Raw genomic sequence first — 24,463 nt, 5'->3', positions numbered from 1 at the left:
TAATCTAATGTTTATAATTAGGAAGCCAGTTTTGGAGACAACGTGGTGAAAATTAAAAAAGCAAGGACTTTGATGTTTTTTTGTAATGCTTCGCCCTAGAACTTGTCATCTCTTGCAGTAAGAGATGGCAGTGTGTGACAGAAGCTGTACATTCGCTCATAGTGTTATGTCTTCACAGCTTGTCAAGTCGGTTTTCACACTGAGGCAGCAAAATCCATAGGGAAAATCAATGTGCTCCTCAGTGACTTCTCTTTTACAGCAACCTCGGGCTGTGTCTCTTTCCCTACCAATCTGACTGGAGATTGACCCTGGAAGAGGTTCCTCACAGGATAGTACCTGCTGGTCCCTCACACCTCTTTTCTTCAGTGTGTATAGGTGAAATGCAGAGGGACAGAGAAAAACAAAATGAGAGCACCACTAAGGTACACATTATAGAGAATGTTTTTTCTTTGTATTAGCCAGACAGCCAGCAAGGCTGAGAGTGAGAGAACAAATGGAAGATGAAAAGCAGACAGAAAGAATGAAGACACAGGGAAGACAGAGGGGTGTGTTGGAGGACATGTGTGTGATGGAGAAAAACAAGACTGTGATTTAACTAGAGGCAGTAAAGCGGGTGAAAAGGCGAGAGCCTCTGTAGATTGTGGATTGATTAGAGCTGGTGCTTGAGGGGAACCAGGAGGTGTTGCTATAGTGTTTCTTTTATCTGCCTACTCACCTTGCCTTCATCCTTTGGGCTGTCGCTCAAATGAACCACAGGTCCAGGATGAGTTTTAGTACATCTGTGACAAAGAGAGAAACATAACAGAGAGGTGAAATGAAAAAGACAACAACTTTTTTGCAGCTTTAACAACATGTTGCTGGATTTTATTTTTTGGCCAACAAAATCACAACTATATCATCATCTGTCAATATTGTGATTATGTCAAATTATTACACAACACCAATAAATGCTATATTCCGATTGGTCACAGCATTCTACGGGCAAATTTTATCTCGATAATGCCCGCTGTTACCGTTGCTATGGAGGAATTTCGGACTGTAGCGGACTATTTTCTTTGTACCGTAAACTATAAATGCATTTATAAATAAATAAAACCAAAGATAAAACATTATTTTGCCTCAATTCATTTAGATAGTAGCCGTGTAATAAGCAGGATTATGTAAAGCGAACGGGTCACTCTCGCTGCGTATCTGGCTCCTGTTCACCTTGTCAGTCTTTATTTCTCAAGAGTGACCCGTACGCTATACATTATCCCTTACTAACACAAATGCAGAAGAGAAGGGAATGTCATGGTTAAATGATTAAATGGTCTTCAGACCAAAATGTACTGCTGTAAAATTAATTGTATCGTCATAGTCCACCACATCTCTGAATCCAAAAGCCCAGCAAAGCCCACTTGGTCAACAGAGAACTTGACTGCTGCAACACCAATCACAATATTCTAGCATAGTAGCTAGCATAATTGGAGCTGACCTCGGAAACTAAGGAAAACTGCAACTGACGGGTTCAGATGGGCCCATTTAGTTATACCGGCTGCTGTAAGGCGATAAAACCAAAGCAAGCTCTCCAAACATTTCTGTTCAGCAGTTAAAGTAAGGGTAAGCCAAGGTATCAACAAACCATTCGCAACACACAACACCTGTCCAATCATTGAAGTGCCACAATAGGAGAATGCCAGGAGCTAATCTTGCTCCACCAGCCATCCAGAACAAATAATACTCTAAGCTGAAATACACTTTCTGATAGAGCATGCAAATGCACTTTTGACTCCAGACCTTGTGTTGTTCATCAACAAAGCCACACCACACAAACACAAACACTGTGCCATGGATTATACCAAGTTCCTTTTGAGTTAATTCATATAAAAGCTAGCTATTAAGTTGTTTGAGGGGAAAAGTTCACAGCACTTAATGATTTTGGATGAGACTAAAGGCGAAGGCTTGCTATTATATGTGTAAGGCCATTGCTTTTGGTTGCAGAAAGCCTTCACACAGTGGTGAATTTGTCAACTGAGAGTTGCTCACTGACTTATTTATTCCTGATAAAGTTTGCCTTTCAGATGACAACAGTAAGAATGTTTTAATAAAACATAAACGTATTATTAGAGATTGCCAGTGTTCGGTACAGCATCATATTTTGAGAAGTTGAGAGGGTGTTCTAGCCTGGCATTTCCAGACCTGCCACTAGGCGCTGGCAAATTAAATTTGCTGCGCCTGTTGGTCTGGGCACTCTCCATTGAAGTTCATTAAATATGTCATGAAATCCTGAGCTACCAATCAAATCGTTCTTTCTGATATGGGCGGGCCAGAGCCCTATGTATGGTGCTCTGGGGCGGACGTAACCGGATGACGAAGCCGTGATAGTAAACATCAAAGATGCTGCGGATATGTTGATTGAGTTTGAGACGGCTTTGGCCTCGACCCTTTACGATTTGGAAGACAGCACTCAAATCTTTCATTAGCAAGTAAGAGGAATGTTCTGTTTTGCCGACTGACCACGGCGAAAGTTTCATCCAAACAGTTAACCCGTTTTTGCTAAACGAACGGGGCCGTCACCTTGTTCATCGCTCTGATTGGTAGTAGTGCTATCCAATTGTGTGCAGTGGCATTTAAAATGCACGAGTATGAGCCGCCCCTTGTGTTGGCAATTAGGCCACTATTGATCGTGGCCAGACCCTCTATCGTTCAAGACAGCGCATTGAGGGTCACTTTAAAAATAAGGACCCCAGGAGCATGTGGAGAGGCATTAAAACTCTAACTGACTACAAACACAAGACCACGATGGTTAATGAGGACAGGGACCTCCCAGATACCCTAAACCACTTTTTCGCCCGCTTTGACAAGCAGCACAGTGGGGTGACAGTGGAGCATCAGGTGACAGGGCCAGAGGAGGAGGAGCCACTCACTCTTCAGCACCACCAGGTGAGGTCTACCTTGAGAAGTATTGACATCAACAAGGCTGCTGGACCTGATGGGGTGTCGGGCCGTATACTGAGGTCATGTGCCGACCAGTTAGCAGGAGTTTTCACAGACATCTTTAACCTCTCCCTGCATCAAGCCGCCGTCCCCACCTGCCTTAAGTCCACTACCATCGTCCCTATCCCCAAACGATCTGCCATTACCTGCCTCAATGACTACCGCCCAGTCGCCCTCACCCCAGTAATAATGAAGTGCTTCGAGCGGATGATACTGGTGTCCATCAGAGACCGCATCCCTGTGGACTTGGACAGCCACCAGTTTGCCTATAAAGCAAACAGGTCCACAGATGACGCTGTCTCCATCGCACTTCACACAGCCCTGTCCCACCTGGAGCATCCCAACACATATGTAAGGATGCTCTTTGTGGACTTCAGCTCCGCATTCAATACCATAATCCCCCATAAACTGGTCCTCAAACTCATTGATCTTGGTCTGCCCACCTCACTCTGCTCATGGATCCTAGACTTCCTCACGAACAGACCGCAGAATGTCAGAGTAGGGGATCTGACATCCTCAACTATAACCCTGAGCACAGGTGCGCCCCAGGGGTGTGTACTCAGCCCAGCCCTCTACACCCTCTTCACCCATGACTGCGTCCCCACCCATCCATCCAACACAATAATAAAGTTTGCTGATGACACCACTGTGGTGGGGCTCATTACTGACAACAATGAGTCCCATTACAGGCAGGAGGTCCAACACATGGCAGAGTGGTGTGTGGATAACAACCTGATCCTAAACACCACCAAAACCAATGAAATCATTGTGGACTTTAGGAGATCCAAGAGGACCATGCAGACCCCAATTACCATAAATGGAGAAGAGGTGGAGAGGGTGGACTCTGTGAAATTCCTGGGGACATACATCACTAAGGACCTAACATGGGCTACTCACATATCCAGTCTCGTGAAGAGGGCCCAGAAGAGGCTCTTCTTCCTAAGGAGGCTAAAACAGGCTGGTTTAGCCACACACCTGCTCATTAACTTTTACAGGAGTACAATTGAGAGCATTCTCTGCCAGGGCTGCTGTGTGTGGCATTCAGGCTGCACAGCGGAGAGCAAGAGGGACTTGGCCAGGGTGGTTAAGTCGGCCAGAAAGATCATCGGAGCTGAGCTACCAGACCTGGACTCTGTGTGGGGTGACCGACTGAAGAGGAAGGCAAGGTCAATAAGTTCTGATATAACCCACCCAGGACACACCTTGTTTGTTCCCCTACCATCGGGGAAGAGGTACCGCACACTGGGGGCCCGCACCACCAGGATGAGGAACAGTTTTTTTCCAAGAGCTGTAGCCTCCATCACCCCCTCCCCTCCCCAACCCCCCTAACAAAGCATTAAGAACAACACGCACATCTACATTTTTAATCATTATAAATTTTTTTTTATCTTCATATGAATTGCATATATGGCACAATATGTATAGGGATAATTCTTAAATTTTTAAATCTACATATCACTATTTATATATTTATTTTTAAACCATTTTTGTCATTTGGTCTTTGTTGTTGTGTCATCGTTTTATTTGTCAATTGTCTTGTTTTGTCATTTTTAGATATTGTTGCTGGAGAGTGCCAAACTGAATTTCGTTGTGCTACAATGACAATAAAATCCTTGAATCTTGAAAATATCAGGGTCTGGATTTCCAGGCTAGGTGTACTGCTCTTGATGTAGAAAACATCAATGGTGTCTAAAGGTGTTCATTACTCTAAAACATCTTCATTAAATGTTGGCTTCATTATTCCTTTCAAATTATTTTCCAGACTGGTCTAGAAATAAAATAAATCGAACCAGTAACCAGTTCGTGAGCCATTATCCAATGAGATCTGATTTCTGTTTCTGTGGTGGAGGGGTTGTTTTATGCCATAAAGGTTTGCACACAACAGGCTAATTGATCATGTGCCAATAAACGTCAACTGTTAAACAAGCCTGTCTGTTGTGAATCAAGGTGTATTTGGAAGAAACGGGTTGGTTTAGCACCCAGAAGCAGAACAACTGACAGGGAACTAGAATTGGTAATTACTTTTATTGAACAAACTGAATTGTAGTCAAGCAGCACAGTTGAGGCAGTCTTCTTTAGACTGTGTGAGAGTGTGAGGAGCGGCAGGGGAAAAGCCAGTGAAGCAACAGTTGAGACTTTTGGCAGAGAAGTGATCCCCTTCTCCCTGACTCCTCTCCAGAGTACGACAGGGAAACTCACTGTAAAGATGGCGGACAGCAATCCAACAGGCTAGATATTCCAGAAACTCTCTTGACAACGACGAAGCAGCGGAAAGCCAAATATCCACAGGCAGCCAGAGACAGGAAGTGTCAGAGACGAAACTCGTAGTCATTGAACAGAAGGCTGAGGCGTTACCATGGGATCGACAGGAAGTATGAGTCAGGAGCATGCAAGGTTGGCAACAAGCGATCAGTCCGAAAATAAGTGCTGGAGGGTCTCCTATAGTGCTAAATAACAATATGGCTGGGGGGGAGGGGGAGTGGGGGGGATTGAGGTTTAAATAGTGTTGAAACCAGGTGAAGCCAGTTGGCCTGATTGCAGAGCAGCCGAGCAGGTGCAGCTGATAGGAGAGCGACTGAGTGAGTGAACAGAGCTGTGTTTAAAGCTGCAAATAGTGAGCAGCTTGTGTTCAAAATCCAAACCTTGACAGTATTAAATATCTTTACTTTACTTTCTGACTTTTCCCAACAGCTTAAAACAGTGAGATTGAGTGATTAGGAAATGTATATTTGCTACCTCATTGCTCTTGTAAAGGTTTATTCACTTGTTCTGACTTTAGTGGGTAATACATGCTCTGTACCTTAGACAAGACACACACCTATACTGTAAATAAGAATCCCTGTACTGCTGCAGATGTTTATTGGCACATTAGCACAGCAGATTCATGGCAGCCACAAGCAATACCGCTTAACTAAACAATTCCAATTGAGCACCAAAGAGAGACTGAAAAAATAAATCTATGAAAGGGTTATTGCAGACAAGATGGTTCTGCCTCAAATAATTGAAGGTGAATGGAATTTAACTGCCCGGCCTCAAAGTCATTTTACTAAGCAAATAGGCAAGAGCCCATTGCTCAAAAACTGCAGCGAATAATATGTTTCAGTTGGCAACAAGTTATTTAACCCTAACTGATGCAGATTATAGCTTCTTATTTCTTAAACAACCATGTCAGAAAACATATTCTGTGGTTTTAGAAAAGATGTAACTCTGTTTCAGAAGGGTGAAATGATTGGCCTGGATCAAACAAAGAAAACAATTAAGGAGAAGCATAAATTACTAAAATCGGGTTAAGATCTGGCCAACGCATTATTAAAACCTGGATAGATAGGGATGAACCGTCATCATTGACAAAGAAATGTCGTTGTAAAATAATCTTTAAAGGCACACTATGCAAAATGATGCAATTTTAATCACCTCCATTGTGATGATTATGAGCAAGAAATAATTTTGGCTTGACATACGTGAGAACATATTTTGGCACAAGAACATCATGTTACGGCCTCCACACACATCCTACCTCTACTGCGCGTCTACTGCGCGTCTGACTTTTTTTCACGGACCGTGTAATCAACCTAGAGCGGCCACCCATTCAACCTCAGACGCACTGCCGATCCCCATCGGCTGCGTGGCTTACATTTTATATTTCTTTCACACAGAAGGAATCATCGACAAGATGTGTGACAAAATATATTTTTCCATGAGCCTGATTTGAATGATGTGGACATTGCAGAGGTGTTAATGAGTTGCATATGTTTAGTTGGCACACAAATGCATTAATAGTATTTCTTAATACTGATAGTCAGCTGTTTGTTAGAATTACTTAATTTGGGCTCACATTTGACCAATTTGGCGGTGATTAGACTGCTAAGTATGCTACGTTTGTTTGTTTGTTGTAGAAGATATTGGTTGATAACTTCTTTTTGGTTGTAATAACACAAGTAAATGTGTCATGGAATGTTTTGGAGACTCATTATATGAATATACCGATGGAAATCAAGGAAGCATTACAATTTTTTCCAAAGGAACTTTCAAATGATGGTAAATATTTTTACGAGACAGGGTTTCTTTCCGTGTCACATATTTCTGGAGCATGTACATTTTTTAGACTGCTTCTTCATTTTACAAAAAGGTGTGGGACCAGGAGGATGCTGAAATATATTTGAATATACTTATAACTCATTTTACAATCTCAATGGCAGAAATATCCAAACATGCCAATGTTGATTACAGTTGACGTGATGCCAGGCGTAAACACAATTAAGATCATCAGGGATCCGTGCACTGCAGCAGAATATGTTCCAGGCGGCTGTGTTTTGCCACTTCTCCTGCATCTCATTTTGTCTATCTCATGTTTGGAAGGTACAGTATATCCTGTAGATGAAATCGTGCATTAAATATGTTGCCAACCCATTTGAATTTCAATGAAAACCTGTGCCTCCTGTTTGGGCACACTGGTCCCAGGTGTATTGCTGATTCATTTCAACTGAGAGAACATTTTTATTAAATTAAATTAGCGCATCTGTGAATGGTTCACACAAACAAACACTATGAGAACACAAATGTGCACGTGAGTGTAAACACATACACCCACAACAATTGTATGACTCACACTCTGCTGTTTGTACATAGTGGAAATAGTGGATGAGTTCTCCTTTGCTCCCTTAATGTTCCACCACAGGAAAACACAGAGTCCCCGCCCTCATCTCTATTCATGTTTAGTGGAAAAACCTCCACAGCCAAACTATAAAACTCCCAGGACGCTCTGTGTGTTGATAAGAGAAAATTCATCCTCTACTAGTTCAACTTATCACAACCCCCTCTTGGGAAAGGTACAGAGACAATAAAGAATAAATTATGGCGTAGTCTCAGGCAGAACACAAAGTTGTTTGGAGTGTAAATAAACTTATTGTAGCGATAGATGTGTGCTCCAACCACTTTAGTCCAAACAGCACATTATACCTATATTCTTACATTTGCTATTATTTACATGCCACTTCATACCAATATGTGATTATGCTGAATCCAAATTGTATTTAGTGATTCCAAATAGAGGCCTGTCCATTAGTATGAATATGTGAACACTTTTGCCATGTGACCCAAATTGCCATGTGACAATTTGGGTCACATGGCAATGCTGGCTCCGGATTTGTTTATTCATCAGACAGGTGAGTCCACTGTCATTTTACAGGGCGGAGGACGATAAAGACCAAACTTACATCATGTCATTAAGTATTCAGTAGATTGGACTTAATTCATGGATTGGATGTACCATATAAAGTCTCACAAGTTCAAGGCGATAGTAGTTTAATGAGGAAATAGGGGATACATGTATTGATGTACTGAATATCTGTAGGTGTCAAATTGTCAAGTAAGTCTGGCATTAAATATAAGCCTCCTTGTGTTTTGAGAAAACTGTAAGATGTTCAAAGTTTGTCACTTTCTCACAGGACACATCTAATGAAAATTTAAAAAAAAGTTGAGAGGTGTAATTAAATAAGAAAAATCGAAACACATTAAAACCAAAGATATAGACTAACATTTATCTGTTGATACTGCAGTATCCCATGTTTTGTCGATATTCACTGCACTATGTATTTTGGGTGTCTATTTTTCTTGAGCTCTAATGACATAGAACTAGCTGATAATAAGGACTCTTGCTGTGCAAAGGCAGGAATAAGATGTGCAACAATATGCGAACCCCGGGGATTCCCCCGGCAAAGGGATAGGACAAAAAAGAAAGCACAAAAGAAAGCATATGATCTAATATTACAAAGTTAATGGCTGTTTCTGTGATCATTCACTCCACTTAATCATCGTCATTTTGAGTCATCAAAGGAAGGTGTATTGTCACACAATTGTGTGTTTCATAGTATAATACTAGGAAGATTGAATTGTGGGTTTCTGAGTGCCCCACTCAAAATGTGTGCACTCAAGATATGTGCACTATATAGTGAACATGGACTGATCATATACATTGTCTTTCAATGAACGATGTAATTGATCTATCACCGTCGCTTGATTTCAACAGATTAGTTTTGCATCTCAATCTGTGATAAACTTAGAAGCTAGATGAAGATCTCAACATTGACTTTGGCAATTAAATATGTGTAATTTGCTATGTAAAATTCTCTACTCTTTTCCAATATAGTTTAATGTTATATTTAATTGATGTGTAGTAATTATTATTTGTTCATCAACTAATTACTTGATGAACAGTGTAAAATACGAACATATCACACACGCTTTAAACTAATAGAAATACTGTATGTTACGTGGAAAACAAATTGAAAGGTCCACTGTTGACTCTTTCATTGTGGTAGGGAATCAACAAACCAAATACCCTGTTAAAAACAACTGTCTCAGCCTTAGAGACTTTAGCAATGATTGGCAGACACTGTAGAAGTCCCACGCATACACATCAGTGTTATGACTACAGTGTTGGCTGTCACAAGGCAACAAGATGGCTTGGTATGAGACGGACTTGTGACTGACACTGCAGCAGGGGACTTGTCAGGGTAACACCAAAAGAACAGCGCGTAGGCTGGTAAAAAAAAGAAGGAATCAATTGAAGATACAATGCAACTAAGCAGTGAGAACAACTTGTGTATTTGATGGTAAGTTGTCAATCTGCAGCATATGTCAGCTACAAAGGCAACAAAGAGAAGTGAATGTCAACAAATCAATAAAGGCTTCATTGGTAACACTTTATAATAACTATCCGTTGTAACTCGTTAATAGATCATTAGTAAACTCTTAATTAATGATTATTAATGAGTTGTTAAGTGTTTGTTAGCAGTTTGTTAAGGATTTATAACAATGGTAGATAGTTAATAGCTTAATAATTGAATCAGTTCATCTGGGAGGTAATCCGAGATTAACTGATCACGTCACGTTCAAGTCCATGGCATGCACAGTGTGTATTGAGTTTATTTAAAAATATGTTAAAATGGGGCTGCCCTCAGTTGCCCATGCACTGTGTATAATCTATAGCCTATTTCAGCCTCGTCGGTATCTCGGATTACCTCCCAGATGAACTGATTCAATTATTAAGCTATTAACTATCTACCATTGTTATAAATCCTTAACAAACTGCTAACAAACACTTAACAAATCATTAATAATCATTAATTAAGAGTTTACTAATGATCTATTAACGAGTTACAGCGGATAGTTATTATAAAGTGTTACCGCTTCATTTGACTGATAAGTACTATTGCGCCCAAACATGAGGCGTTATTTAACAGTGTGAATGCTTACAGCCAATTGGGAACATTTACACAATGGGAGGATAAGGGGTGCTGATGTAATGCAATTTTGTTGTTTCCTTCATGGAAGGTTTGTGACACACTCTGAAATGTATTCATTTAACTCACTGAGGTGTCCATCCGTTGTTAAAAATCAGTTTTTATGAAAGATATAGGAAAGGGAAAACGGTGCATTGAAACCTTGTGCAATTGCCAGCGAGCCAATATTTACTTACCAACTTTACTGCCTGATCCACTGTCAATCACACCACCAGCCTCATAAAGATATCAACACTGTCATCATCACTGATAACTGTTAGTGTGTTTGTCAACTCCAGTATTTGGAGCACGGGCAACTTACAGTTCTATGGCCTTGTTCCACATGATGACGTATCCAGACAAAATGAAGGACTCAATGTTGACGATGTGTGTGTTTCCGCGCTCTGTACCCACGTACAGCCATTTACTCTGAAAGGGAAGGTGGCAAAATGTGATCCTGGAGAAACAAGAAACAAAGGAGGAAACAGACTGTTAGAATATGAACATTCACAGAGAGGTATCGTTTTGAGTTGGTCTCAAGGATTGTGCAATCAATGGATGTGAGGATTTCTACTGCAGCATGGTTAAACAGTGTGCACTTTTTTACATACAGTACACACACACAGATTTACAGCATGTGCGTTTTAAGATACAACTGATTAGGATTTTGATACCTAAGTATAGGTTAACGAAATGTGTACAGGGCGGATGTGTGTGTCTGACGCAAAACAATGCAAATCGCTTTGAGTCTGAGATAATCAGTGAAAGGCCTATATTAGTAGAGTCCATTTGCTATTTATACAGCAAATATGATGCAACAAAAAAATCAAAATGCTAGGCAATATAAGTTTTTGTCCATCTAGAATACACACAAAATAAAACATTTTTTGGAATGATGTGCTTTTTTCCCTTTTTAAAATATGTACACATCTAATGTAGAGATCAATAGATAACAATAATGTTAATCATTGGGCACAACACAAACCAATCCATTGAACAAACATGGGCTATGAGGCAGTTATTCAATCAAACAATTGTTACACAACAAAGTAATTAAAATAGCATTGTAGCCATGTTGTCGCCTGCTAAGCATCTTTCAACTTTCAAAATGTACAATGCCATTCCTAAGACTTTACTGACCTACAATGTCCACATGACCATCTGCACCAAACACTTATAATTGTTCAGTGACTTGAATTCTTGATTCATTCATCAAAGTCTGTATATAGTCAAGGTAAATTTCAGCCCTTGACAGGGAAGTGAAATTCTTTTTTTCCTCAGCATGCAGCACCTTGCGAATAGGTATTATCGCCTACGTTCTCTCCCCCTGCCATTTACAATGCCACTCCTGCTTCTCTCTTGTCAGTGAACTTTTGCACTCAGGCTGTGGGCTCACTCTAAGCCAGTATAAATAGTTATTCAAAGAGCCCTTCAAAATAACTGCCAGAAGTATAAACTTGAACTTTCTCTATGCTGTGACTTTATACAGTAGCATGTAGGCTTATCCACTACGGCCTTCACACACATATTCAATACTCCTCTCTGATAAGTTTGAAATTGTATAACATCCTAATGATTGCTCAAAGTTCGGAAACATTTGGGCCAATTGATTTTTCATGATTTTTGTTCATGAATGTAATACAATTTTCCGACATTAATCTTTTCTGTGATTTCTGTTATTTCTCTGTATGTATAAAAAGTATTCCAAAAAATGCACCACCATAATTATTTGCAAGTCAACATAGTACCCGTTCCTCGGATCGAAAATCAATCAAACTTACCCAGCACTAGTAAAAAGTATACATTGATAAAAAAAACAGTAGACAGCTCCCCAATGGCAGAATATTTCAAATGGCGATATTCGCTGAATGTTTGACAAAGGCTGACATCAATCAATTGGCAGTGTATCCCTTAAAAAAGGACCTAAAAGTATGTTCAATGCTACAGTACAAGTGTCTGAGCCAGAACAGACATGAGCCTCAACCTTGATAAGCAACCACAGCTTCCTCTGATGGACAGCTAAACGTCCAGAGGCAAAGGACTGCAATGTTCAAGCCATGGTGTAGGTTTAACTATGGCTGTGTTAGCTGCAGCGCATAGACGCAACCCTTGATTTATATGCTTCAAGATATTTGCTGCTATTTTCCTTCATTTCACATGCATAATGGTGATCTACACTTGATATTGTGCCTGAAAGTATCCAGTGTAGACACAAAACTTTTGGGGAATTTCACATTTTTTAGCCCCTAAAATCCAAATTTTAAAAATCCAAGACTTCACCAGGTTTTTCATGACTGTACATACCTTTATTATTGCTTTTAGCAAATAAATAAATAACCGTAAAGCCAGGTAGGGTGTACATATGGCATATCAAACTAATAATAATGAGATGCAAGGCCATCTATCGTATTGCCATCATCTTTATAATCACCGTAGCCAAGGGTAGAAAGATCAGCACGCACTCAGGCACTCCTGTCCATGCTGATTACCTTGTAGATTACCCTGAAGAGGTGCAGGGATCATTGGGCTCCAGCACCCACACACACCCACCCAGCAAGCAGCAGGATTATTACATAGAAGACAAATGAGATGGCAGGCAATTCAATAAGGATTTTAAGAGCTTGGGGAGACAACACTATTCAAACTGGCAGGAGGGGCATAACGTGCTATGAGAGCAACAGAGGATCATACTGTCTTTTTCAACATGTTTTCAGCCATTGCACTAAAATGTACACATTTGTTCAATGAAATGTACTGGTTAACCTTTGAGGAGTATTTGGTATGATAAATCAAAATCTTAGATGATTACATTAGTCGGACACATTACAGCAAGTGCAGAATGGCTCATGTATTGTTGTATGCATTTTGTCTGGACTGAAAGTCTTCAAATTCACGTTGACAATGGCATGGCAGTCGAGGAGGGGTGTCAGGCATGATATGCAGAGTGACAGTTACAACAAAACAATTATCTCCGGTGATTCATCAGTTCTTCTCAGGGGGTGGTGGGGAGGTGTTAAGGTGATAATTGCCAGAGGTTTAATCTAGAGACATAGAGCTAAGTGGCAAGTTGGTGACCAGTTGTGAGGGATGACTCACAATGCCCTTGTTCTCTCTTTTATCAGCAAGCATGATTCACTGATTCGCTTCCTACCTTATCGCACCACAAGACAGGTAGAGAGCAGCTGAAAGAGGCTTTCAACACTTTTGATAGAAAAAATATTTCTAACCTTTATCTCTGAGTGCTTGTGTGGGCATGTGTATCACACACCGATAGGTACAGTTAATACGCCAATTTATATCAAATATAAAATCTCAGAAAGACGGTGTCACAGCGACAATCGTGATATTATTTCACAAAGGAATGATACCCTTTAGGCTTTAGCAGCAAAGTAATGTGATTAATCAGGGACAACATTCAGATAGAATACAATTTACATAAATGAACAAAGAGCCAAACTGTATCAATAATGGATTTGGGTGACACCGTATTTGTTCCATGAAAACGAGAAGAGCATCTGGGGCAGTACTCGGGCTTGTCCAAAGGAAGGAGCTTATGTCAGTCCAAGGCAGTTTCTGTCAGTTGATGTGTTTGTTTACTTCTAAAGAAGAGGTGTTTAATTCAGAAAACTGGCCAAACATGGTGCCATGTTAAAACAAGTTCAACCATCATCATCTCAGCACATACTAACATAAATCTCTAGGCTTTTGTGACCATGCATATTGCCCCTAAACCACCTTGCAAAAAAACTCTTCTAGCAATACCTCATTCAAGACATTAAACTAAAGAATTAAAAAAAAATGCCCATTTGCAGGTGTCAGGTGTCCCAAATTCTGGAAACCTTTAAATCACTCAAATGTAATATAGGTTTGGGGCTGTAGTTCTCGCACACACTGCTAATGACTTGAGCTGGTCACTGTATAACAAAGACACCAAGTTCATTCCGTAAGAACCTGCAGACAGTACTTTCAATTCTTCCACAATCCCAGGTATCAGGAATGAGATTCTTTCTTGAGAGCTTACAGCTGTCTTGTGATGGAAAGTTTCAGTAGAAAGAAAACCTGCGCGGTGACTCATCCAAAGTCCTTGACTTGTGCTTGCAACCAGGGTGAGTCTGCTATTATTATGAACTCATCAAAAGTAACTCAGGAACTGACAACCTGCATTTGAAACTCTGAAGAAACTTTCTATAAAAAAAAATCCTTCACATTATTTTTGAATGCACTTTAAATTCCATCACACTCAGTGAAAAAGCATATTCATAAAAGTCCTTGCCCATGACACAGGTGCCATGATTTCATAACATTTCACAACATTTTCTCAAAGGATGAAAAGAGGAACATAAAAATGATTGGGACATATTTTCAAATACATTTCAAAACACACTTGTATATGAACCTGTCTTCTCAATTTTTGTCACCATGAGTTTTCTTCAACACTTTGGGTAAAAGAGTTTCAGACAGTGTGGCTAAATGTGGTCCAAAACCAAGCATCAGTATCTAAAGGCCATTGTTTGCCATTTAAGTTTAATGGTTGTCAGCAGACATTAGGCTATCTCTGCTGGGGAAAAGCAGAGAGACAACTCGCTGAAAGAAGCACCAATCTGAGGGTGTGGAACTGGTCGGGCTTCTCAGGGTTGGTGTGTGAGTGGTCTTACATAAAGATTCATGTACATGGAGTTCATCAAGTCTACCTTGAGGACAGGGATAGTAAAGGGGGCTTGGCGTTTGGCCCTGCTAGAGAACATTTAGGGCCAGTTTCACAGACATGGATTAAGCCAAATCCTAGACTAAATGGGAATTTGAATGAAGATTTTCCATTGAAATTACAAATTAGTCCAGAATTTGGCTTAATCCATGTCTGTGAAACTGGCCCTATATGTTCTTGAATTCTGAGCATGAAGTAAAATCGGTAGCAAAAAAAAGACGAAGAGTGTAATCACCGTAACCAACAGAGCGTCGTTCTTCACAACTTTAGTCCCACTCATTGGGCCTTGTCCTCCAAAAACAAGTCAGCCAACATTCTGCAGATTTCCCCAGCCAATTGAACACTTGTGTATTGTTGCATCAACTGGGTGTGGCATAAGTTGTCAGGGAAAAGCAACAAAGCTCTAACAACCTCTCCTTGAGTGGTGTCACATATGGAATCATAGGGACTGTCACACAGGTGGGGAGCTCCAAACGAAGACTTATCTGGCCTACTGCTAGACAGCATCTTTGCTGATGTTGTTCATTTGAACTATGATTAAAAAAAAATACATCCAACTATTTTACCTTCATGGCCAGCCCAACTGGGCTTCCATAAGCAATAACTTATTCAATGTTCCACCAGCTCTCTCTGCTGATACCAGTTTGTAGCAATCATGGAAATACTGGTTTATCTGTCTCTAGGGTTAAGGTGGCAATGTAACAAAGAAGACGGATTCAGCTGCCTAATAACCACTGGGAAGTCAGCGGTCACAGCCCATGGTGGTGGTAGTGGCTCTACGAGTAATGCATGTTGAGCAGGATGATGACTCTTGGATCCTTGATTAGAGCTGGTCTGTGTCAATGTGCTAAAAATGACGAGTAGAGAAGCTAATCCCGAGATGATTATGAATGCGGATATACTGACCCAGGACAGTCAAATCTATCTTTAACTGGAGCAACGTGTTGAGTTTGTTTGTGCAAATGTTGTTATCAAATAAAATGTATGCTTACCTCTCTCTGTTGAATTTAAGCGAATGCAGGATAGCCGGCCGCCTTTGACGCAGGTTCCACAAATGTAGCGTGTCATCTGCACAGGCAGTGACCAGTGCCCCCTAAAGGCCAAAAAAAAAGAAATATCAGTATTGAATAATTGCCCAGACACAAAGGACACCTTGCCGTTTGGAATTAACCCAAGTCCTGTAGTCCTGGTTGTTTGACAGTGTGCACAAAGTACACAAATACAGTAGATTACAGCTGGAAGGCACCCACGACACACCCAAGAGCTGAGGGTCCAAACCGTCTGGTGTACTGTACACAGAGGCGCATTTAAAAGTAAGTACTGTGTCTCAAATACACATGAGCTAAAACAGCTCAAATAAAGCTAGTAGAGGTTTTACACCCACCCAACAAGGGGGTTTGGAAAACAACACAAAGGTCCAAACAGATGTGAGGCAAAGAATTCACTCAAATTTGAAAGATAACACTCGCATCTTTCTTACACTTCTTACACCAGTGTCGTGTAAACATAGCCTGAGAGTTGACCCCTGATAAAATCTCTTGATTGCACTGCATTGTGGTGCACTTGCTTTTCAGCCTCAGCAGAGGAAGAGGAAGGAGATGCATACTTGACTCCAGCTATTAAGCTCCAGTGTAGGTAACTGCATTTTAAGTATCTCCAACTACAGTTATATTGGACACAATTAGTATTTTCAAAACTGTGAAAATATCTACAGAATATCTAAATCATGATAATGACAGATGAACACATGATTGTAACGATGTAAATAGAATCCAGTATATTTATAATCAGCTACATCAAAATATTACAAGTAAATAATAGAATATGTTGGAAAACAGAACTGAAGTTCAGAGGATTGTAATTACAGCGGAATGCCCACTGTGGCTTTGCTACCAGTTCGTCACTGTATAGACTGGAGCCCAGGGGGAATTACAAATGTAATCATGAGATTAAAGACTGCACAGTGAAAGGGATGATGGAAACATTGCTTCCCACTGATTTCCATATTGTCGAATGTGTTCCCCTAACCCTCACTGAATCTCTCACCCTGCATATATTTAGTTCTTTTTTCAGGTAAATAAAATGTGGATAAATAGTAAATATGGGTCTAAATGGACACTGTATTGCACAGTAAGTTTGGCATTTTGTGGACCATCAGTATGCGTGTGTGGAAAGCATTTACAGATATCCCGATCTGTTTTTAAAGTAGGACACACATGCAAACTGTCCTCTGTCAGTATTTCTGAAGATGTTCAAAACTAGTCATAGGTATTGTTGGGGATGGAAATAAAATGTCTGATTACAGTCATTTAAAGTATTTACCTTTTTTTGCAAAGACTCTCCTTTAGTGACTAATTCCCCTTACGCCCCCACCCCCCACCCAAACTCTAAACATGAATGAATGAACTTGACATTAAAGTGCTGCCTGTGACTCATACATCTCACTTAAAAACATGGCAGCTACTTCACAAAAACCTATTTGCAAAGTGAACAATGAAGCCTCGTTCATTAGACAAATAATTATTTTCTGCCTACTGTCTCCTATTATGTTCGAAGCCTCTCACCCTATAACAACAAAGTGTATCCTTAGCCATGTCAAATATAACCAATGAAGAATGTGCTTATATTATTACCAGTATTTTAAACAATTCAAATGTCTGACACAGGATAATATTCGATTTTTCATTTTACCCTTCAGCAAGGTCTGCTTTTTAATCTTGATATGATAAAAACTGTTTTTGTTGTTGGTGGAATTCAAATTGGGCAGTTGTTATGGACCTTCATGGAGATAATACAATCTAGAATTGCTATCCTGGCTCAACAACTCGATCAATAATAATTCCTGTCACTAGAGCACAGTTAATAACTCCACTTTTATCGAGTTTATAATATATGATGATAAATACATTTTGAAGAATCTTTCCGAAGCTGGCAGGGTTTGTTTCTGTCACTTGAAGGAGTGAGATGATGGAATGTCAGGTAATGAAGACATCATACCAGACAGGAAGAAGAGAGAACAGGATGATAGCCAGGTCCATTATGGTAAAATGATATTAATGTCTGGATGGCATTGCAGGCAAGGCGACCAGGCAGGTGTATACATGCATAGTACACAGCATGGGCAAAATGACAATCAGCGGGGTCAAAATTGCACACAAAGGGGGTGCCCTTAGCTCAGTTGATAGGGCGTCCCCCCCATGGGCCTCGGCCAGCAGCGGACCCGGGTTCGATTCCAGCCCGCGGCCGTTCTCTGCATGTCACTCCCTTCTCTGCCCCATTTCACCTCTGTCTCTACACTATCAATAAAGCATAACAATGCAAAAAAAAAAAAATACAAAAAAATACAAATACAAATTGCACACAAAAAATGGTTTCAAGCACATTTATGTGTTTATATGTTCCTCTACACTAGGTGAACCATCTCCTTATCGGTTGTGGAGAGGTTTGTGTGCCCCTATGAACCTGAGGGCTGTGTTGTCTGGAGCCTGGTGCTCCTGGTCGGGTGTCAGACTAACGGCCAGACTAACGGCCGTTTCACAATTGAGGCGTTTGTCGCACCTGCTAATGCATTCTCAATGGAGAGGCAAGCGGGCATAGAGAAGGCGCAGCGTTTTGTCAGGCAGTGTCGCTTCCATGCTCGTCGAACACATGCGCGCACTCGTAGGAATATTTGAGAACTGTTTATCTTTTTGAGGTGGCGGTTGAAAAATCTGAATCGAGCTCCTCCACCCGTCACTTCACACGGGAAGCGCAACGTGTTGCCGCGGGGCCAGGCGACAACGCGAGCGGAATGTCGCCTACCGTGTGAAACGTGAAAATCATGATTCAGAAAGACCCCACGAGAGAGCTTAGAAGAGTTGCAATGACCCTGTGTGGAGAAAGCCCTGGGCACCCCATCTGGAGCTAGGCCCAGAGGGAGGGCCCAAGGAGCCTGGCAGGGCGAAGAAGACGCCGAATAAGCGTGTGGACCCACAAACTGCAGGAAGAAAGGCTGGGGTCACATGGGTGGCAGTGCGGACCAGACCCAGGCGGCAGAGGCTAGCTCTGGGAAAGTGTCAATGTGAATTCCATCCTGACTATGGAACAACGATACCAGAAAACCAGTATGCTTGGTTTTGTGGATGCGGAGAAGGCATATGACCTGAACTTCTCAGGGCCAGCCAATCTCTGTACTCTCAAAGCAACAGCTGCATCCGGTTTCTCTGCAATAAATCAGACTCTGTCCTGGTGGGGTTGGCCTCTGCCAGGGTTTCGCTTTGTCATCAATCCTGTTTGTGATATCCATGGACAAGATATCAAGTCATAGCCGCGGTTGGGAGGGGTTGCAGGATCTCATCGCTGACTGAAAGATCTAGATTGCCGGTACAAGCGGTGGAAATGGGTTTTCACAGGAGGGTGACTTGCGTCTCCCTTAGAGATAGGATGGGGAGGTCAGTCATCTGTAATAGGCCTTTCACACCAAAATGAACCAAGAGTCAGTTCCAGGCTGGTGTTGGGGTCAGTTCAAAACTGGTTACAGCCTTATCCCAGTTATGAACCGGTTGGTTTCACATCGACCGGAGACAGCCATGGAGCCGGCAAGAGAGCAACGTCATGACGTCACTGTAAACGTGTGTGTACGTCACCCGACGCCGCTGCTCTTGTGGCTAACGCTAAAGCTACCGCTAGCTTTAAGCACAACAAAAGCGGCGAATACGTCTTATTTTTACACTTGTTGGCTCTCGCTTTGCTTTCTTAAGCAAACAGGACCCATACAGCGTATTCTCGCCGGTCAATTTGATCGCTACGTTCGGTAATTATGTTATGTTTATGTCTCGTAGTAGCGGTGTTTTTAAATATGGCGGGCATGAGGTTTGAGTTGCTCTGGTTGGTCAGGATAATCCCTCCCCCAACCGTTCGCGCAAGCAGTTCTTATCAAACCCTGCTCAATCCTGGGGTATGAGTTCCCCCGGTTTTTACGGCCCGGAGCAGGCTCTTTGGCGGTGTGAAACCAAAACACTGGCTCTAACTCCGAACAAGCCCAGAACTAGCTCCGATTTTGCGGCGGTGTGAAAGGCCTATATGAGACTTGTAGAGCCACTGCTCCTTTACATGGGAGGAGGTGATCAGGCATTTGGTAAGGATGCCCCCTAGGCTTCTCCCTAGGGTGGTGTTCCAGACATGACCAGCTGGGAGGAGGCCACGGGGAAGACCCAGGACTAGATGAAGCGATTTTATTTCCACACTGGAAGAGCTGTTTGGTGTGGCCCGGGAAAGGGAAGGTTGGGGTCCCCTGCTGGATCTGTAGCCGTCACAACCCGACACCGTCGAAGCGGATGACAATGGATGAAAGGATGGATGGATTTGATAGCAGTTGGCAAATGCTTGGGAAATATAATTTATTGTCCATTGTCATCAATTGTAAAGCACTTATATATCATTATTTCAGTGTAATCTGATTGATGAATAGACTGATAAAGCCAAACTGAGCAACACTTTTTTGTGTACCAAGAATAAAATTATTATCTTATCTTTTTGAGATTTTTACATTTCTTTAAAAAAAATGTACCACTTAATAAAACAAAAATTAAATAAACACCCTAGCATTGTTCCTGCGGACCCATACTGCGATCCAGTCCTTAGCATAGCACAACAATCCATTTTTCTTTCTCCAAGCAGCACCCTCAGCCTCTTAAGATGTATTATTCATCAAGCAAAATAACGAATTCAGAATAGGCAAACAAACACATTAATTAGCCTATTCATACCCTCCAATGATAATGGCACATTTGAATTCTCCTCCGAAAATTGCGAGGAGAGGCTTATGAGGCGGACATGGTGTGAAATAATGATTACATAATAAAAACAGATTACAACTAAACACGTTGAATTGAATGACCTTTGAATGACATAGAAGAGATAGACTGACTTATACAGGCTCAAGCTAAAGCTCATCATTCACAGGTACCTGCAAGGAAGCGGCCTCATTTGCTGGTTCATACAGCTAATAGGAATAAGTCATAACACCACACTGAATGTCAAGAAGCCAGACTGAATATGCAAGGCAACCATAAGCAGGGTGGCCGGCAGCCCACACACTGAATAACGCACTGCTATTAGTCACTCTGTCAGAAGATGAGAAGACCTATAGCAGTGAGGTTAATATAAGGGCCACCAGTGGGGACTGTGTATGCACAGATGAAACACACACACACACACACACACACACACACACACACACACACACACACACACACACACACACACACACTTAGGGCCAAATCCACTTAGAATGGATTGCGCACGCACTAATAGCTCCACAAATTGAGGCAAAATAGCGCCTGCAATCTACTTCGTTTTAGCACAGTATCCACTAAGGAATTTGCACTAAGTACATACCGGCGCTAACACGCCCACAAAGTTTGACAGCTGGGCGCAGTTTGCACTCGTTTAGTATTCATGTGAGGGATGGGTTGGCACAGGGAGACACTCAGAGAAAAAAACTAAATCCAACTTCTCTTAAAAGTAAATAAAAAAAGGCAAAGACGCTGCTTTGCTTAGGTCTACTATTATTTTTAAAAAAAACTACCTCAACAAGGACTTGCTCATCCCACTTCTGTGCTGGAGCATGTGATGCAACATTTTGAGTATTTTATCCATGCGGAGCTGCAGGAGAAGGGGTCGCGGATCCACGTCAATAACTTGATGCGCTGTGGCATTCATTTTACTATAAAGAGAATGTTGTGCGCTTTTTTACGCTTTACGCACAGTGCCAAGGCGATCGGTTAGGATTTGATGGTGATGAATGTTCTATAATCTGCTCCACATCCACACATGTCGGCTGTTACACACAGATCACAGATTTATACGGTGACATTGTTTTTAATAAAGCAGCCCTTATTAAAAAAACCTAAGCTCCATCTTAACAGTATTTTTCTATATAAGTACAACCCACTTTCTGTAGATTTCCCTTATAATATAACTCAAGATCAATTCAATATAATGTAAAGCTCACGAGTGTTGACGAGAGAGAGGGAGACAGAGAGACAGATAAAAGGGTAGTTTAGACAGATAATCAGATTGCACAAGATTTAGTACACACTTTCATGTGCAGTATTTGCTCCACTAAACGGCCTGTTGCAAAAAGCGCTGGCCTTTGAGGATAAGGTGCTATTTGCAATGAGGCTTATTTGCATAGGAATGGAGCAATTTTGCACTGCATTTTGAATATTCCCTCATTTAAATACATTCAAATGAGAGAGGTGCACCTTCTGCGCTGTCTGCTCTGCAGGGGGATTTCAGAGCAGTGTGCCTGAATTTCCACCTTTGCCCATGCTCTGCGGATAGGGCGCTATTTTTTCTCTCATTTGCACCGGTTTAGCGGATGCAAAAGCAGCGCCATCCTTGAGTGGATGTGGCCCTTACTGTATGAAGAAACAAAAGAATGAAACTAACAAATAGACACGTAATGTCAAGCGATTATGTAAATAATTTAAGGAAAAATGCAGATAAACTAAATGTGTCAATGGCACAACAACTCACAGTCCCTTAAAAGCTTTTACAAGCACACCAATAAATCAGGAGACACAAAGCCACATGCTGTTGTACCATGCACACTCACAATCTGATACACGCCGCGGAGATGCTCCTACACACAAATACGGTACACAGATACTCAATACCTGTCACACAAACACACGCACACCCATCTTCAGGTCCATCCACCTCCATTTGTCTCAGACACATCACAAGTAGACCACTGAGTGATAGAGGAGTGGGCTGAAAGAGCCAGTAGGCTCAAAAAGAAATAGAGTGGGTGCAGAAGAGTAGCAGAGAGAGGCAGAAATAAAGAGCACATAGATTACATCAGAATAAAGAAGAAGAGAATAAAATATTGCTTATGTTTGTCCTTGGGAAGGTAATGACCACAATGATTCTTTAATTTAAATATAATATAGGAAGAAAATGTAAAAAGTACCACTAGGGATTCTCAAATAGACAAATACATTATTAGGGCCCATAGTGAAAGAACCTTTGGGTACATGCAGTGGACAGGTTGATGGTAACATGTGGCTATGATGAGCAGATTGAGGAAAGCATTGTAATGAAGTGGTGCTTACCTCATTGATGAGGAAATTCAGTTGAAGAACAGCTGCTGTGCTCTCATGCTGACAGAAGCAGTCCACCCCGGCTCCTCCCAGTCTGATTACATCACCAAGTCAAGGAAGTGTACAAAAGTGTTGGGGTAACGGCACAATATGGGGGAAAAAATACAGTACAGTTCAACAAAAACGTAACTTTGTTATGTTCATGAAGGCAGCATATATTGCAGGACTGCTGTATTACTGCACTAGTTTTAACAAGCCAAATACAAATCATGTAGTATCTTTCTTACCAAATACTAATTCTAATGACAGGTTTGTTTTTTACTTAAATAAATAATAAGACAAAATGTATCAGATGGAACAAATGAGCACTGGCTCATTAAAAGTAGAAGAAACATAAACTACACTTCAGTCATTACTTTGTGATGGCAGATTTATAAATCTGTAAATGCAAGTAGCTGGTCTCAAGAAGTTCAAGAAAATACTGTAGTTAAAAGTACATTTATATTCCCTAACATATAGCACGCAGGAAGGAGGATTGACAAAACACCAGGGGCCTCAATTATTAAGGTGTGTGTAGAATCCTTCACAAAACATTGGTTTGCACAAAACCATGAATGTGCTGCGCAAATTTATTTTTTTCGATTTACAAAACTATGCGGCGCACACCTTCACATCCCTGTTCCATTCCACAATCTACCAGAAATGGTGAATGCTAAATTGCTCCTGAATATGGTGACGCTCTTAATAAGGACAGCACTTTGATTGACATGGGGAGAAAAGGGAGGTGACCGCAAATAGTGACTGGGAAGGAAGAAAGCCCGTGCCATGCATGCGCCAACGTAACTGGCACATACACACGTGCGCATGCTTATCACATATCATGATTGGTACAGTCATTAAAGTCTTTGTAAAGCAGTTTCGCCCAACTTTTTACTGTATGAAATATCACATACAGTATTAGCGTACCTGTTGTACATATGTAGGCCTATATAAAATGTGTTGGGAGAAGTGAAATAATGCATTATCCTATAGTCTATTCTAGGGCATTGTTTCCCTCCCGTGAGATCCACACATTTTCAACAACGTCAGATTATAGTTTGAACTTCCAGGGTGAAATGTCATGGAAAAAAGATGCATGTAATCAATTGCTAAATTCACAAGATGATTTTATCTAACAAAATGTACAGTTGTAATTAATATTTGTTGGCCTTAACTTTGTAGAAAACTACTATTTACACAGCGCCTTAAAATACAGACTATTTGCTCACCCACTGGCCACTCACGGAAACACCTCCCGACGTAGCCTATAGGATATTATTATAGAGTAGCGCAATAAGATTCAATTTGAAAATATAACCAAAACATGTAAAGAACTACTAGATAAGTAATTCAACCTACATCATAACTGCATG

The 24,463-nt window shown here is 41.2% G+C and overlaps 1 protein-coding gene across 1 annotated transcript in view; it reads right to left on the bottom strand.

Annotated features, from left to right (window-relative positions):
• Positions 1–24,463, bottom strand: part of stxbp5l (syntaxin binding protein 5L) — a gene marked incomplete at both ends in the record, with an annotated part of 139,581 nt that overhangs the window by 48,927 nt on the left and 66,191 nt on the right. Inside the window, 4 exons of the mRNA XM_080038200.1 lie at positions 716–779; positions 10,582–10,716; positions 15,957–16,057; positions 23,064–23,145. Of these exons, the coding sequence (XP_079894326.1) occupies positions 716–779; positions 10,582–10,716; positions 15,957–16,057; positions 23,064–23,145 (382 nt within the window). The remainder of the gene's footprint in view (positions 1–715; positions 780–10,581; positions 10,717–15,956; positions 16,058–23,063; positions 23,146–24,463) is intronic.

The sequence above is a fragment of the Ammodytes marinus genome (assembly GCF_949987685.1).
Source record: "Ammodytes marinus genome assembly, chromosome: 12".
NCBI classification, from domain to species: domain Eukaryota; kingdom Metazoa; phylum Chordata; class Actinopteri; order Uranoscopiformes; family Ammodytidae; genus Ammodytes; species Ammodytes marinus.
This window is presented reverse-complemented; position numbering and strand designations above follow the sequence as displayed.